Consider the following 14,508-nt stretch of genomic DNA (forward strand, 5'->3'; position numbering starts at 1 on the left):
AAGGGAGCCGTCTTGGTGGTGGCTAGTATCTTGCTTGTATTCGTGACCAGCCGAGAGGAACCTTTGCCAAGATGTATGATGCGGACGAAGGTGAGTCTCTTATTAAGGCAGCTGCTTGGGGAAGGGAGCCTTCACCTCTTTGAGGCGGGGAGGCTTTATTCCATATCATTTCTGGCTCCTAAAACTGTTCTGTCTGTTTTCTTGGTGGCATCCGAAGTCACCTGCTAATTAGTAGCCTGGCTGCTTTTTAATCAATCCACACTGTTAAAGATGATGGGGGATCCGAAGGGTTTCGATTAGCTTATTGCAAGTATTATGATAAGTTCTAATCAGATCAGGCCGATATTGATGACTTCTCCGTGCTTTAAGGTCGGAGGAGGACAGCGTAGAATTGGTCCAAGGGATGTGCAATGGATCTCATTGTTAGAATTATAATGTAATATAAGTGAGGGCGTTTGAATAAGAGCCATTGTTGAGCCTCAGGTTAAACTGGATATTTTAACTGTATTTCGGGAAAACAAGTCAACTTCAAACCCCAGTATACGAAGTGTCTTTGTTTCAATGTATAGTGATACAAAATATATCTAATTTTTTTCAGTTAAGACATGCTGCAGTTCAATGACAGTGTGGCATTTTCTGTAGGGTTTCGTTTTTAAAACTTTTAAATTATCTCGTTGATATGTGATACATACAGTTTACAAAATATAAGTGCATCTAGAAAAAATGATATTTGGTACAGATATTTGAAGGCGGCTGTTGTGGGATTTTTCAGTTAACATATGCATATATTTTTTTCAGTCACTAGAGATCAGACCAGAAACAAATCCAGCATTTATTTTCAGTTATTTGGTCTTTCTGTGATTTTTAATCTGTACTAGACATTTTTGCTTTCGCAGACAAATGCAGAAGCAATGGTTTGAATATGTCCCATTGTTACATGAAATTTATTCCCAGATAATTGTAGAAGACTTTTTTACTCCTGTAAAAAAAGAAATTTTAAATTAGAAGTTAAATTATGTAATATAAAAGCAAATTCATAACTCAGTGGTAAAATATAAGGTAAATAATTTATAAAGATATCTCAGATTCTGTTTCTGTACTTCTGCTCAAGATATTGAAAAACTGTTACTACTTGATTGTCCAGAAATTTTAAAAGTAAACATCAAAAATAATACACTATTAGCATTAAAAATAACTCTCTGCAAAGGTTAAAAAGATGCTGTAGAAGTTCCTTACCTCCCCCCCACTTTTTTATAGATATGCAATATGATGAGGATGATGATGAAATCACTCCAGATCTGTGGCAAGAAGCATGCTGGATTGTCATCAGGTAACATTTCATACTAAAAATATAAAATGTGCTGTATTCTCAGAATGAAACACATTATGTGTGTGTGTGTGTGTGTGTTTTATTTGTGCTGATAAATAAATAAAGGGAGACTAGTATAGATCTATTTCAAGCTATTTAGCTCTCATCAGCTAGCCATACCCTTACTGGGATTTGAACCTGGGCTATATTACATACTAGGCAGACAATTACATTACATACTGCCTAGTATGTAATATAGCCCAGGTTCAAATCCCAGTAAGGGTATGGCTAGCTGATGAGAGCTAAATAGCTTGAAATAGATCTATACTAGTCTCCCTTTATTTATTTATCAGCACAAATTAAAAAAAACCACAAATATAACAAAGGCAACAGTAAAAAACATTGGGTTTCTGTCGTGATAGACTCTTGTGACGAGCCGATTGACAGATGATGGAAGCAGTTAGCTTCCTCCTATAATTGGGGCTTACCAGGGGTTGTAAAAATCTAATATACGGGTGTGTGTGTGTAAATGTGAGAAAGTAAGGGTTAGGACAAAGTGAATAGAATTACTTCTTGAGTAAATAAATGTTTTATTCTGCTGTCAGTGTAATGAGGGAGAAATTGTTTGAAGGCTATTAAAAGTAGAATATATATTTTATATCTTTTGCAATATAGATACAATTTTTACTGATCCATTCATAATATTTGTTTGACAATACATCAAATTCAAAAGAATTGTTGATTGTAAGTTATAACTTAAAGCAACTACTAGTAAAAAGTTTAGATAGCAAGATGCATTTTTACCGTATTTCATATAGGTGGGAACACTTCTTTTTTGATTGTGCTATGATAAAGATTGAATCTAAACACTAACTGGCTCTAAAATATTTTCCAAAGCTCCTACTTTGATGAAAAAGGTCTGGTTCGACAGCAACTGGATTCTTTTGATGAGTTCATTCAGATGTCTGTGCAAAGAATTGTAGAAGATGCCCCACCAATTGATCTACAAGCAGAAGCTCAACATGCTACCGGTGAAGTAGAAGAACCAGTAAGAGACTGTTCTGTTTTTAAAGATAGTGCGAAGCACAAGTTGGTATTTGTCAACAGTCAGTTGTTGTGTATCCTAAAAGATCTAGTTGAGAGTTTTATAATAGAAGAATAAATGTGCAGTCTGAATAAGGAAGTATATGTTTACATTTTGTTTTATTTTTTAATCTCAATGGGCAACATGCTACGCAATGTATTAACATTTATTTAAAATGTTCCACCTTGTTATTTCACTTCAGAAAAAAATATATCTGAAGGAGACTGTAGCATATTAGTTACAAAACAGCAAAGAAATCCTTGCACCACATATCCAAGCATATCCACACACATACACACTGCTTCTCATCAAAAAAATAAAAATAAAATCGGGTGATAAATTATAAGTAAACAATAATAGTTTCTATACATAGTCCTCTACTTATGTCCATACATTCAGTAGTCATTTGAAATTATGACTGCTGAACACAGGGATTTATGACTTGTACCCAAAGTTATGGGTGCTGCATTATCTCCACAATCATGGGACAAAAATTCAGGTGCTTGGCAATCCATCTGCCCTTACAACCAACTGCAGGGACATTGTAGCTCCCCCTACCTGCCTATTCCTCATCCTGCCCTCCTGGGTCCCTTCGGCCTAGTTCCCATCCAACTCGGTCTCCCTTAAGCCTTGGGACTGCTTTTTGCATCACTGGGTCCCTCACCCGTGGGTTTCTCCCACTCCATCACGCCTGCCTCACTCTAGATCACCTTTCCCAAGGAGTAGCAGCTGATGTGTAGTGCAGACTTCCTATATAGAAGCTGTGTGGTGCCATCCCAGAAGCAGGCACCATTTTGGAAACAATCACAGTTCTCACAATCCAAGAATTGTGATTGTTCCCAAAATGGTTCCTGCTTCTAGAATGGCATGAGGCAACCTCTATAGGAAGACTGCATGGTAGATCAGCTGCTTCTCTTTCTAAAAGGCAATTTTTGATTTCAATTTTAGGTTTCACTTTGAGTTGAGTTGAGTTTGAGTTTAATAGATTTATAGGTCGCCCAATCCCGAAGGACTCCGGGCGGCTTACAGAAAATAAATATAAAAATAAAGAATTAAAAAACATAGAAGAACAGATTAAAACCTCATCATGCACCCAATCTAGTCGGGGCTGGACCTCAGTCATGAGGTCAACAGCCCCAGGCCTGCCGGAATAGCCAGGTTTTAATAGCCTTTCGGAAGGCTATGAGAGTGGAGGGGGTCCGGATCTCTGGGGGTAGTTCGTTCCATAGGGTCGGAGCGGCGACAGAGAAGTCCCTCTTTTGTTTCTTTTGTTTATGTTAATTATCTTCCTTTTAAAAAATCTTTAATGAAATGTGTATATTAGAAAAGCAGATGTAATATGTTATTGTTAGGCTGTCCAACTTGGCAATATAGCTGTAACATATTACACTAGTTGTAGTTGCAAGGCCAACTTCATAGGTAACCCACAAGCAGAGATATTATGGTGACCCAGTTTAAGATTGTCAGTGCATGTATTATTGCAACCAGATTATTGCTATAGAAAATGAACTAACCCAGGCTATGAAAAAGCACTTCTTGCTACAGAGGTTGCTTTTACTCTATCAGCAGTAACAGTTTAAGGAGCAATTTCTAGTTATAGATCCATTCCTTCATCCAAAGTAGATGATGTAACCTTCCAAATTTGCAGAGAATGTAATTAACTCTCTCTCATTTTCCTTTTTGGTCAAGATTCACCTTCAGTTTCTTGATCTTCATCAAAATGTTTGCATAGCTTCTCCTCACTTCATATATTTGATAAAAATGCTGCTGGGTGTGATGCCTAATGGATGCTGTGCTTATGTTATTTTCAGCCACGTTATCTTTTGAAATTTGAACAAATTTATCTGTCCAAGCCTACTCATTGGGAAAGAGATGGTGCCCCTTCACCTATGATGCCAAATGAAGCCAGACTCAGAAATCTGACGTAAGAGCTATCTACCTCTACTATTTATTGAAGAAACAAGAATTGTATAATTATTTGAAGAACTGTGCAGTGGTACAAAATAATCTTGATTATATTGGTATTGAAATGAATTGAGAAGATAAAACAGACTGTACATTTTCTTCCAAAGGTATTCTGCTCCACTCTATGTGGATATAACTAAGACAGTTATTAAGGAAGGAGAAGACCAGTTGCAGACACAACATCAAAAAACATTCATAGGAAAAATTCCAATCATGCTGCGATCCACGTACTGCCTATTAAATGGTTTGACTGATCGTGATCTTTGTGAACTGAATGAATGCCCTCTTGATCCTGGGGGCTATTTTATTATTAATGGATCAGAAAAGGTAAGGTTTAGGTATATTCAACAAGGAAGCATGAATAAGAATCTTCCATCTGCTTGCTGTAGCATAGTTTCAGTCCCTTTTGAACATTCATCTTTACATTTAAATTTAGAGGGTTTTTTCTTCTTCAAAAGATTATTAAAAAAAGAGTCATACAGTATTTTTTGATTAACAATCTGGTTTATATTGAATTATAACCTGGGTATTAAAAATTACAAAATATGTGAGGAAGGTGTGAGATTTTCAGCTATTTAACAAATACAACAAACACAAAGGTTTTGTTGAAACTGTTTTGGTTGAAACAAAATAGATTGTTTTGGTTTTTTTAATGGAGATTGGAACTTAGAATTCTTTGTATCATGCCTGTTCTGTTATGTTTGTTTTACAAGTGAAAATAATAATATAAATATAATTATACATAATCATAATAATTATGTGTATCATGACTTCCAGAAACTCTTTATGATTATAGTTTGAAGCATTCCAAAAGACAGTAAAATATTTAGCTATTAAACAGGGTTTTTAATGCTCGTTTATATTCTGCAAACAGGTTCTGATTGCTCAAGAGAAAATGGCTACAAACACAGTATATGTGTTTGCAAAGAAAGATTCTAAATATGCATACACAGGAGAGTGCCGTTCTTGCCTGGAGAACTCCTCTCGACCAACAAGTACTATATGGGTTAGCATGTTGGCCAGAGGTGGGCAGGTGAGAATTTTCAATTCATAGTTTTCAATTCTTAAAAAAATCTTTAAAAAACCCTAGGGATTGATAAATGAATAGAGTGATCCTCTTTCTGACCCTCCTGCCTGTGTTGTGCTTGCCTTGATTTGTCAAGACATAAGATTTATTTCATTCTTGCCTGTTGCAGGAGTGAAAAATGCAGAACAAGGTCAAAATCCAATCAGTTAGAAATCCTGTTGGATCTTCCAGAGTCTTTCCCCACCTTCAATAGACTATTTTGCTTGGGGGTTTGTTTGTTTTTTAAGGTCTGTGGGGAGATGTTTAAGAAAATTAGGTGCTTTAAGACCATTAGACTTTTAGAGACTCTGTTTGCAAATAGGGAAAGCTACAACAATTTCTGAATTGTGTGTGAGAGTTATCTATATCTTTGACCTGGGCATGGACAAAAACTGCATTGGTTACTCTTGTGGATGCTTTGTGGTGACTTGGATGGCAGGAACCTGACTATTCTTGTCTTGCTGGACCTTATAATGATCTCGGAAACTGTTAACTATGGTGTTCTACTGAACCACTGCAAGGGTTAGAAGTTGGAGATGCATTTTTTTCTGCTCAACCTGAGTTCATAGGTCCAAGGGATTTGGGTGTGTGTGTGTGTGTGTGTGTGTGTGTGTGTGTGTGTGTGTGTGTGTGTGTAAGGGAGAGAGTTGACAAGAGGTCCAACTATTTTTTTTAAAAAAATTGCACTGCATTTGAAAATTATCAAATATTGCCTAAATACAGTTTGATGGCATAGATGTTGCGTTTGTTCTAACTTTAGGGTGCAAAGAAGAGTGCGATAGGTCAACGTATTGTGGCAACTTTGCCATATATAAAGCAGGAAGTGCCCATCATTATTGTGTTCCGTGCATTAGGATTTGTATCTGACAGAGACATCTTGGAGCATATAATTTATGACTTTGAGGATCCTGAGATGATGGAAATGGTAAAGTACATGCTTCTATATATTAATTGCTAAATTAGATTAATGTATATTTTTATATTATGCTTTTCTCGCATTATTAAACTCCAAAGCAAATTGAACTGCATACAATTTCTAGAGGAAGGAATCAACTATGTCTTAGAGAATAAAAGAATGATAGTAAAGAAGAGAGAAGCAGACCATCAGTTCTTTCACTGCCATGAGGTCAAGGCATGTATAGAATCATACACGAGGAAGATGGCATGGCCAAATGACAGAGTGGCCTAATAGTTGGAAGTTGGACAGTTAGTGGAAGAGTCTTGTGAGGCCTCTAGAGGTGGGGAAACTTAAAGGAGGCAAGCAGCGTTGTCATTCAGAAACATTTCCAATGCACCTTTGACAGACAAGATACAGGGCATCAGCAGCCCAGAAGTCTGAAATAACTTCATATTGATGAGAAGGAGCACTAATAAAGCATGATTGGCCAGTTTGAAGAATGAGGTCCATTGATGCCAGAATGGGCATGCAGGATGGCAGAAAATCAGATACAACTATGGTTTAACTGAACACAGCCTATTCCATCACAGAAAATGTATGGCTGAAGCTTGGTGTGCAAAAGATTAGGAGGAGTTCATTCATTAGACAGTCTTGTCTTCCTCATAGAAACAGGAAATCAGAGGAGATGAGTTTCATGTTCTAATATAAAAAATGGAGCAAGAGAACGCATTACCTGACATTCACAGCCAGCATGATACTGCCTCTTTCCTGCTTCACAGCATTCTTTTGAGTAGTGACATGTGACTGGTCTCAATAGACATTTGGATGGCAGCTCTGGGATGCAGCCACCTATGTTTATAAAGACTATAAATTACAGTATATAGATCCTCTTCAGACACCAACTTTGTTCACAAAGAGGCTATATAGCTCTTAACTGTTAACTTCTCCTCCAAGAATGGTAGTTGGACTTACTCTTTTTGGTAATTGGAAGATGGACCCTACACTCCTACTCTAGGACAGAAAGAGAGTTTCTTCACTGTCCTATGCATCCTTTACCAGTCACAGTGTGTTTGAATGAAATTTAAGGGATGAGCCAAATCACATTGAGCTGAAGTCAGCTGAAGTTTGCTTTATGGAACAGGAAGAAATCCAAAATCCCTACTTTCTAGTAGAAGAGGTAGAATTAGCTCTTACTTGTTCAGTTCTTCTTCTTGTGAACAGAAAGGTACTTTACTTTACTGTAAGGTATGAAGTGCTTTGAACTATAATTTCCTAATTTTGCTTTAGAAACCTAGATATTACATAATGTTATCCTTATTTGTGACCATTGATAAACTTTTGTTTCACATGCAGGAAACATGCTAGAAGTTGTTGACTTTTGACTATTTTTGTGCATCTTTATTTAATAATGTATTTCTAAATGCCAAGGAGTTCCTTAAAGAAGGTAACTCTCATTTTCTTTTTATATGTGCAATAGGTGAAGCCTTCTTTGGATGAAGCATTTGTGATTCAGGAACAGAATGTTGCGTTGAATTTCATTGGTTCAAGAGGTGCAAAGCCCGGTGTCACTAAAGAGAAGAGAATCAAGTACGCCAAAGAAGTCTTACAGAAAGAGATGCTTCCACATGTTGGTGTCAGTGACTTCTGTGAAACTAAGAAGGCTTATTTTCTTGGGTATGTATTGATATATAATACTATCCATGTAAACATATATGTGATCATATTGGCTGGGGATTATGGCAGTTGAAATCAACATTGGTAAAGTGCTCCAGGTAGGGGAGATTCATATTTACAATACCTATTGGTGGGAAAACTGATAAAAATGGAACATCTTGCTGCTTTGGGAGTGAGTATTTTATTTATGGGCCAGTGAACTTATAAAGTTCATTTACTGGCTCAGTGTGATGCAATGAAATGCTGTCTTAAACTCAAATAGTGTTTTATTACAAATGAAGGCAAATGTATGTGTCCCAGGATAATGATGCCAAATCGAATTTGAGTCATTGGTTATTTATTATTTATTTATTTAAGTGCAGCGGATCAAAGGTACAGTGGAAAGTTTCTGAATAAATTATGCTGTTGGGAGGACCTAAGTATCAGCATTTCTGTTTATTCCATTTATTTATTATAGTTTATATAGTGAAATGAAAATAGTGTTTCATTAATATTTTGGAAAGAAAAACTGATCTATTTACAATATTTTTATAAGATAAATTAAAGGTTCCTGAATGATTGTACAGATATTCTGGGTTTTGTTATCTACAAAAAAACAAAGTTGAATTTCGCTAATTACAGGTTTAAAACTGTTGGCAGCAAATTTAAATAACATGCAGTGAGATACTTGGGACGACAATTTGATTTTCTGAATAGATGATAGATTGGGCAGATTCCTTTATTGGGAGTAAATTGCTGATTTGTATTATGTACTCAATCCAGGAACCTACACTTGTACCTTCCTGTAATCTATGTCAATCACTGTTTCTCAGGTACATGGTTCATAGATTGCTGCTAGCAGCCTTGGGGAGACGGGAATTAGATGATAGGGATCACTATGGCAACAAGCGGCTTGACCTGGCGGGACCATTGCTTGCTTTCCTCTTCAGAGGGTGAGTACATGTAGTCAATTATTACTTTAGATTGTCTAAGTACACTGCACCTTTTTGAAAAGTTATGTGTAAAAATACACATATTTACTTCTCTGTAGACTATAATGGCCTGCAGGATAATCTGTTTATAAGAGATGGGTGATGATTAAATGTGAATTGAATAAAAAAAATGATTGGCTGTTATGAAAGCTGTGCAAAAGAAATATATTAAGTTGGTTTGATTCTAGAAAATTGTGAGAGAAATATATGAAGGAAGAATGAATGGATCAAGAAGACAGAAAAGTCTGGGAATATCATGGTTATCTGAAATTACGGTAATGCCTTCAAAGAGAGAGAAATGTCAGGTTTAGAGAATAAAAGGCAATATATTGATAGTGCATGTAAGCAAGCTGGTTTGCAAGGATAGAATGGTATAGAAAGTTATAATTAATAGTGTATTTGTAAACTAATATTAATTTCCTTTTCCTTTATATCTTGCCCTTAGTGTTTTTGCTTTCTATTCTTTTTCCCTTCCTTGCAAAATATTGCTTACCCTGAAAGAATAGAATAATGCATGTTTCAAGGATTGTTGACTTTATATCCAATAAAATGTTGAGACCCTTTAATTTTACATTAACTATCAAACCAATTGAAATTATCATGATTACTGAAACACATTGCTCTTCTAGGCTATTTGAAACAGTTCTCAATTCTTCTTTTTAAATAGTGCTTGGAGACAGAAAATAGTGGAAGACATGAAAGATTTTGCTTATCAATCTGGTGTTTTACTTAATGTGTTTTTCTGAAACATAACTGTTGTACTGATTTTCCCCCCTAAATGCTTCATTGTACAATGTCAGGATAATCAGATTCATAGTATCTGAGTGATTTAAATATTCTGACATTGTTGAAAAGTTTATTCCTCTGGTATCCATCCTGAGAATGTTAGTCCTGTTGCAACCTGGTTTCAACTGTGCCTAATGTTTTGCAAATAGAGACCTTTTGGTTTGGTATTGTATGTGGAAGATTATGGGAAAATATGCAAAATTGCACTTATTGTTATTCAATGTTTCTGTTTCCCTAAACAGAATGTTTAAGAATTTGCTGAAAGAAGTTAGAATATATGCCCAGAAATTCATTGACAGAGGCAAAGATTTTAACTTGGAATTGGCAATTAAAACAAGGATTATATCAGATGGTTTGAAATATTCATTAGCAACTGGCAACTGGGGAGATCAGAAGAAAGCTCACCAGGCTAGAGCTGGAGTATCGCAAGTAAGTGTATTGTCTGTTGTGTGAAAGTCTAAGTGTGTTTTGTTTTAGATACTCCTGCTATTCAAATTTAGGTTCTTTAAAGTTATCAGCTCAGCAGAGACATGACTATATCACCTGAATTCTTTTTAGAGAATGACAATCTAGCTCAGTGGGTTGGCTGAAATATAAGGATGCTCATTTTATTTTCCTCATTCTTTCCTAAATAAATAATTCTTTACCTGCCTTGTTTGCCCCATTTTCTGCCCAGCCTTCATTTTGTTCCTTCTACCTTAGCTTCTCTTCTCAGTATCTTAACCCCGAGCCACCCTCTTCCTCAACCAACAACAGTCCTAATTCTTTGGTATTTGTTTTCAAATGGATCTTTTATACAAAATTTTCTTAGAACAGTTACACTGTATAGCTTCCTTGTGCCTCTTCCTTCCTGTTTAGTACATAAAGAAAATAAAATTGCACTTTTAAAGGATTTCAGTAAACTTTCACCCGCGAGACTAATTAGATTTTGTTCTTTGTTAAAAGTGCCCATTCTTTAGTCCTTTAATAATTCAGAATTAAAGTATGCTTAATAAGATTAGTAAAATATGGTGCTCAAATTATATGTGATAAATATTGTAAATAAAGCTTTTGTAATTATTTATTAAGAAAATTTATATGGTTGCCCAACTCACTCTCAGTGACTCACTGTCAGTGACATATTCCTCATAGTTGATAATATGACTTTCAGACTTTATAGTAGTGATGGCAAACCTTTTCGGCATCAAGTGCCAAAAAGGGAATGCGCTTGCGCTCATCGAGGCCATAACCTGGAAGAGGAGTAGCCAAGGGGGCATGTGTTCGCTGGAAAATGAACTTCCAGTTTCCAGCAGGCGTAAGTGCACCAGCCAGCTAGTCTTCTGGTTACTGCTGCGCATGAGTGCGCGACAATCAGTTGGCCGGCGCGCATGCTCATGCCGGAAAACAGAAGACCAGCTCTTCCAGGTTCCAAAGGCCAGCTGATGGTCACGCGCATGCGTGCCAGAAACCCAGAAGAGGAACGGGTGACACTACGCATGCCAGGTGACATGGTTCTGTGTGTCACTTGGAGCACGTGTTCGTCACCACAGCCTTATAGAAACAATGTATCGGTTTTGTATGTTATGAAAAGCCTAAAAATGTCCTTGATTGCATTTCTTCAGGTATTGAATCGCCTCACCTTTGCTTCTACACTTTCCCATTTGCGACGCTTAAACTCGCCTATTGGAAGAGATGGTAAACTAGCAAAGCCCAGGCAGTTGCACAACACTTTGTGGGGAATGGTTTGTCCTGCCGAAACCCCAGAGGTAATCAAAGATTGTATTTAAGTTCCTCTATACCATCAGTGAATGGAATTTTCCAAAAAATTGGAGCTGTAGATTTTTCCCATGTGAATTAGGCTACTTTGCATAGGGTAATTTAGCTTGCATCGGACAATTAGCCTAATTTTCATAGGCAAAATTGCTGTATAAATGTTGCTTATAAAAATTGCAGGTGGAAAACCCAGCTTCCATGAAAGAGACTACCTTATCATTACCATCTTTTTCTGCAGTATTTAGTAGAGTGTCTGTTCAGATTTTTAAACATCTTCTCAAGTTAAAATTGGTTGGTAATGAAACCCAGTAAGTTAACGTGAAGGATATGTGAACTGAGTTACAAGTACACAAGGTACATTTATGGAAGAGCTGCAGTGAGTGTGGTAACTTATAAAGTAACTTAGGCTAGGATATTCCTTTTCTCCCATTTCTGGGAGAATCCTGCAGGATTTTTTTAAAGTTTAGGTTTGTTCTAGGTTTTGTCACACATTTCCTTATTATTTCTACAGTATCTTGAAATAGCAGGGATGTTTTCACAAACCAACTGCCAAAATTCAGGGCAATTATTACAGGGTGGTCCACAAAATCTTTAAAAAGGGTTCCACGGGGTTTGTCTTCCACCATATGTGCCTCAGGATCCATTCTCATATAACAGTCTTGAGTCTTGTATTAATTGTTATTACAATTTCAAAAACTGCCAGAATTTCTGTGCATAATAGAGCTTGTTAAGATGGAAAGCTTAGTCTGTGTTTGTTCTTAGGGTCATGCTGTGGGACTTGTGAAGAACCTTGCTCTGATGGCCTATATTTCTGTGGGGTCTCAGCCATCCCCAATTCTGGAATTTTTAGAAGAATGGAGTATGGAAAACCTGGAAGAAATCTCCCCAGCGGCAATTGCAGAGTAAGAACCAAGTACAATGTAATTCCATTAGTGTAGGTTTTCAGAAATCCATCAAGCAGTGGTGTCCAAAATATCTGTCTGCCTTACGCAGAGTTTATTTGGCTTTTATATAGTTTTAACAAGTAGAACAAAGCACAGAAAGCAACAGTCTTGTTTTTGGTTTACTCCCTCTTTTTCTCCTTGTGAATCCAGAAGGCTATCCCAGCCAAGGTTGAATCTCACCTAACTCCCTGATAACGGCCTGTCTCTGCTCAGTGAGATCATGGGCTAAAAGATAACCGGCTGCTTGAGATCATGGCTGTAATGTGCATGTCTATACGTAACCTTTCCTCTTTTCCCACATCTGGTTCTGCTAATTAGGTGAGCTTGTAGGTATCTGAGATAACCAGCTACTGAGATAATGGTAGCTTTCTACGCATGTCTTTATGTAGCCTTACCTCTATTCCTTCACATTAGGTTCTATATGGTTCACTCTAAAGCAGCAGCTTAACTGCTCTTTCTCTTTTTACCATAAGCGCCACAAAAATATTTGTGAACGGTTGCTGGGTTGGAATTCACAAAGATCCAGAGCAACTTATGAATACGCTGAGGAAACTGCGGCGGCAAATGGACATCATTGTATCAGAGGTAAATTTTGTTGTAATTCCAGCTGTCCTATAAAGATGCTAACCTAGACCAAAAAATAAAATAAATAAAATATGTTGAGCTAGAAAAAAGATTGGTGATTTAATTTAAATTTTATATAATTTTGATGAATTAAAACAGAGTAATAATCTCTCTGAAGGCCATGTGTGGTTCAGAATGTTCACCGTGACTCTTTAGCTACTCAGTTGCTCTTATCTGACATCAGGATTGGTTAATCGCTATTAAGCTACAAAAGCCTGCCTGAACAGCACCATTTTCACAACTTGCAAAATGTTGGGAGGTGGGGCTGTCTGAGAACAAGGTGTTTCAATATTTTCAATCTGTCTCTGAAAAATGGCTAGTTGAAAGTGTTTATAAGAACTGTGTCTTCTCACGCAGGTGTCCATGATCAGAGATATCAGGGAGCGAGAAATTCGCATTTATACCGATGCTGGTAGGATCTGCCGCCCACTTCTAATTGTGGAAAAACAAAAACTGTTACTGAAGAAGAGGCACATTGACCAGTTGAAAGAACGTGAATATAACAACTACAGGTGGGGTTATCCTCAAATGTTCTCCTTTTCTGGGATTTAATACTTGTCTTTCCTCAAAGATACTTTTCATGGGAAGAGAAGAGAAAATTCCAGGCATTCATTGGAAGGGTCATTAGCTAAAGAAGGTACATAATCGAGCAAGTTCAGCTCGAGAGATAATTGTGTCTGCTAAAATATTATGTGGAAATGAGCAGGACTTGAAAAGAGCGGTTATGTTATTGATGACTTAAACTAAGGGTCCAACTCATGCAATAGCAATAGCACTTAGATTTAAATACTGCTTCACAGTGCTTTATAGCCCTCTCTAAGTGGTTTACAGAGTCAGCATATTGGCCTCAACAATCTGGGTCCTCATTTTACCCACCTCAGAAGGATGGAAGGCGAGTCAACCTTGAGCCTGGTGAGATTCAGTCTGCCAAACTGCTGGCAGCTGGTGATCAGCCGAAGTAGCCTGCAGTACTGCATTCTACCTACTGCGACACCACGGCTCTACACAAGTGAATAAAGTCTTTCCTTCTGAGTACAGTTTTAGGAATGGGAAAAGTTTTGTCTGAAACACTTGCTGGACATTTTCTAGAGTGATTTGACTTTGCTAGTACAATTCAAGTGCTGCTAGGAACAGGTCCTGCTACCATTTTGGACAGTATTCTTCTTGGATGTGGTAGAAAGCAGCTATTCTTGCAAAAAATAGTTCTTTTTATACTTGCTTACATTTCTCCTCGTAATTCCTCTTCATTCATCAAAGCAACAAAGGTGTTTTTGAAATTGCCACAGTTACTGTATGCTAAATATGAAAGTTGCAAAATACAGAAAATATACGTGAACTTTTGAATGTTACAGCACTTCCCTTTCCTATCTCTTTCCCAGGTTGCATTAGAGCAGGTGTGTGAAACTCAAGGTCCGCGGGCCAGATTTGGCCTGCT

At 37.1% G+C, this 14,508-nt stretch overlaps 2 protein-coding genes across 3 annotated transcripts in view; both read left to right on the forward strand.

The window, feature by feature from the left end:
• The window catches only part of REST (RE1 silencing transcription factor), a 55,314-nt gene extending 55,224 nt beyond the window's left edge, over nt 1-90 (forward strand). The window contains exon 5 of one of the 2 annotated variants that reach the window (XM_087716391.1): nt 1-90. In XM_087716391.1, coding sequence (XP_087572517.1) covers nt 1-26 — 26 coding nt within the window. In that variant the 3' untranslated portion in view covers nt 27-90. The other variant, XM_087716393.1, reaches the window with a different exon arrangement.
• POLR2B (RNA polymerase II subunit B) overlaps nt 1-14,508 on the forward strand; it is a 24,606-nt gene continuing 10,098 nt past the window's right edge. The window contains exons 1-14 of the mRNA XM_014062442.2: nt 1-90; nt 1,258-1,330; nt 2,207-2,357; nt 4,205-4,317; nt 4,466-4,685; nt 5,233-5,391; nt 6,185-6,349; nt 7,800-7,996; nt 8,809-8,928; nt 9,996-10,182; nt 11,355-11,498; nt 12,268-12,407; nt 12,923-13,034; nt 13,431-13,585. Coding sequence (XP_013917917.1) covers nt 72-90; nt 1,258-1,330; nt 2,207-2,357; nt 4,205-4,317; nt 4,466-4,685; nt 5,233-5,391; nt 6,185-6,349; nt 7,800-7,996; nt 8,809-8,928; nt 9,996-10,182; nt 11,355-11,498; nt 12,268-12,407; nt 12,923-13,034; nt 13,431-13,585 — 1,955 coding nt within the window. The 5' untranslated portion in view covers nt 1-71. The remainder of the gene's footprint in view (nt 91-1,257; nt 1,331-2,206; nt 2,358-4,204; nt 4,318-4,465; nt 4,686-5,232; nt 5,392-6,184; nt 6,350-7,799; nt 7,997-8,808; nt 8,929-9,995; nt 10,183-11,354; nt 11,499-12,267; nt 12,408-12,922; nt 13,035-13,430; nt 13,586-14,508) is intronic.

The sequence above is a fragment of the Thamnophis sirtalis genome, unplaced genomic scaffold, assembly GCF_051295495.1.
Source record: "Thamnophis sirtalis isolate CommonGarterSnake01/CBP01778 unplaced genomic scaffold, rThaSir2_p1.2 scaffold_5, whole genome shotgun sequence".
NCBI lineage: Eukaryota > Metazoa > Chordata > Lepidosauria > Squamata > Natricidae > Thamnophis > Thamnophis sirtalis.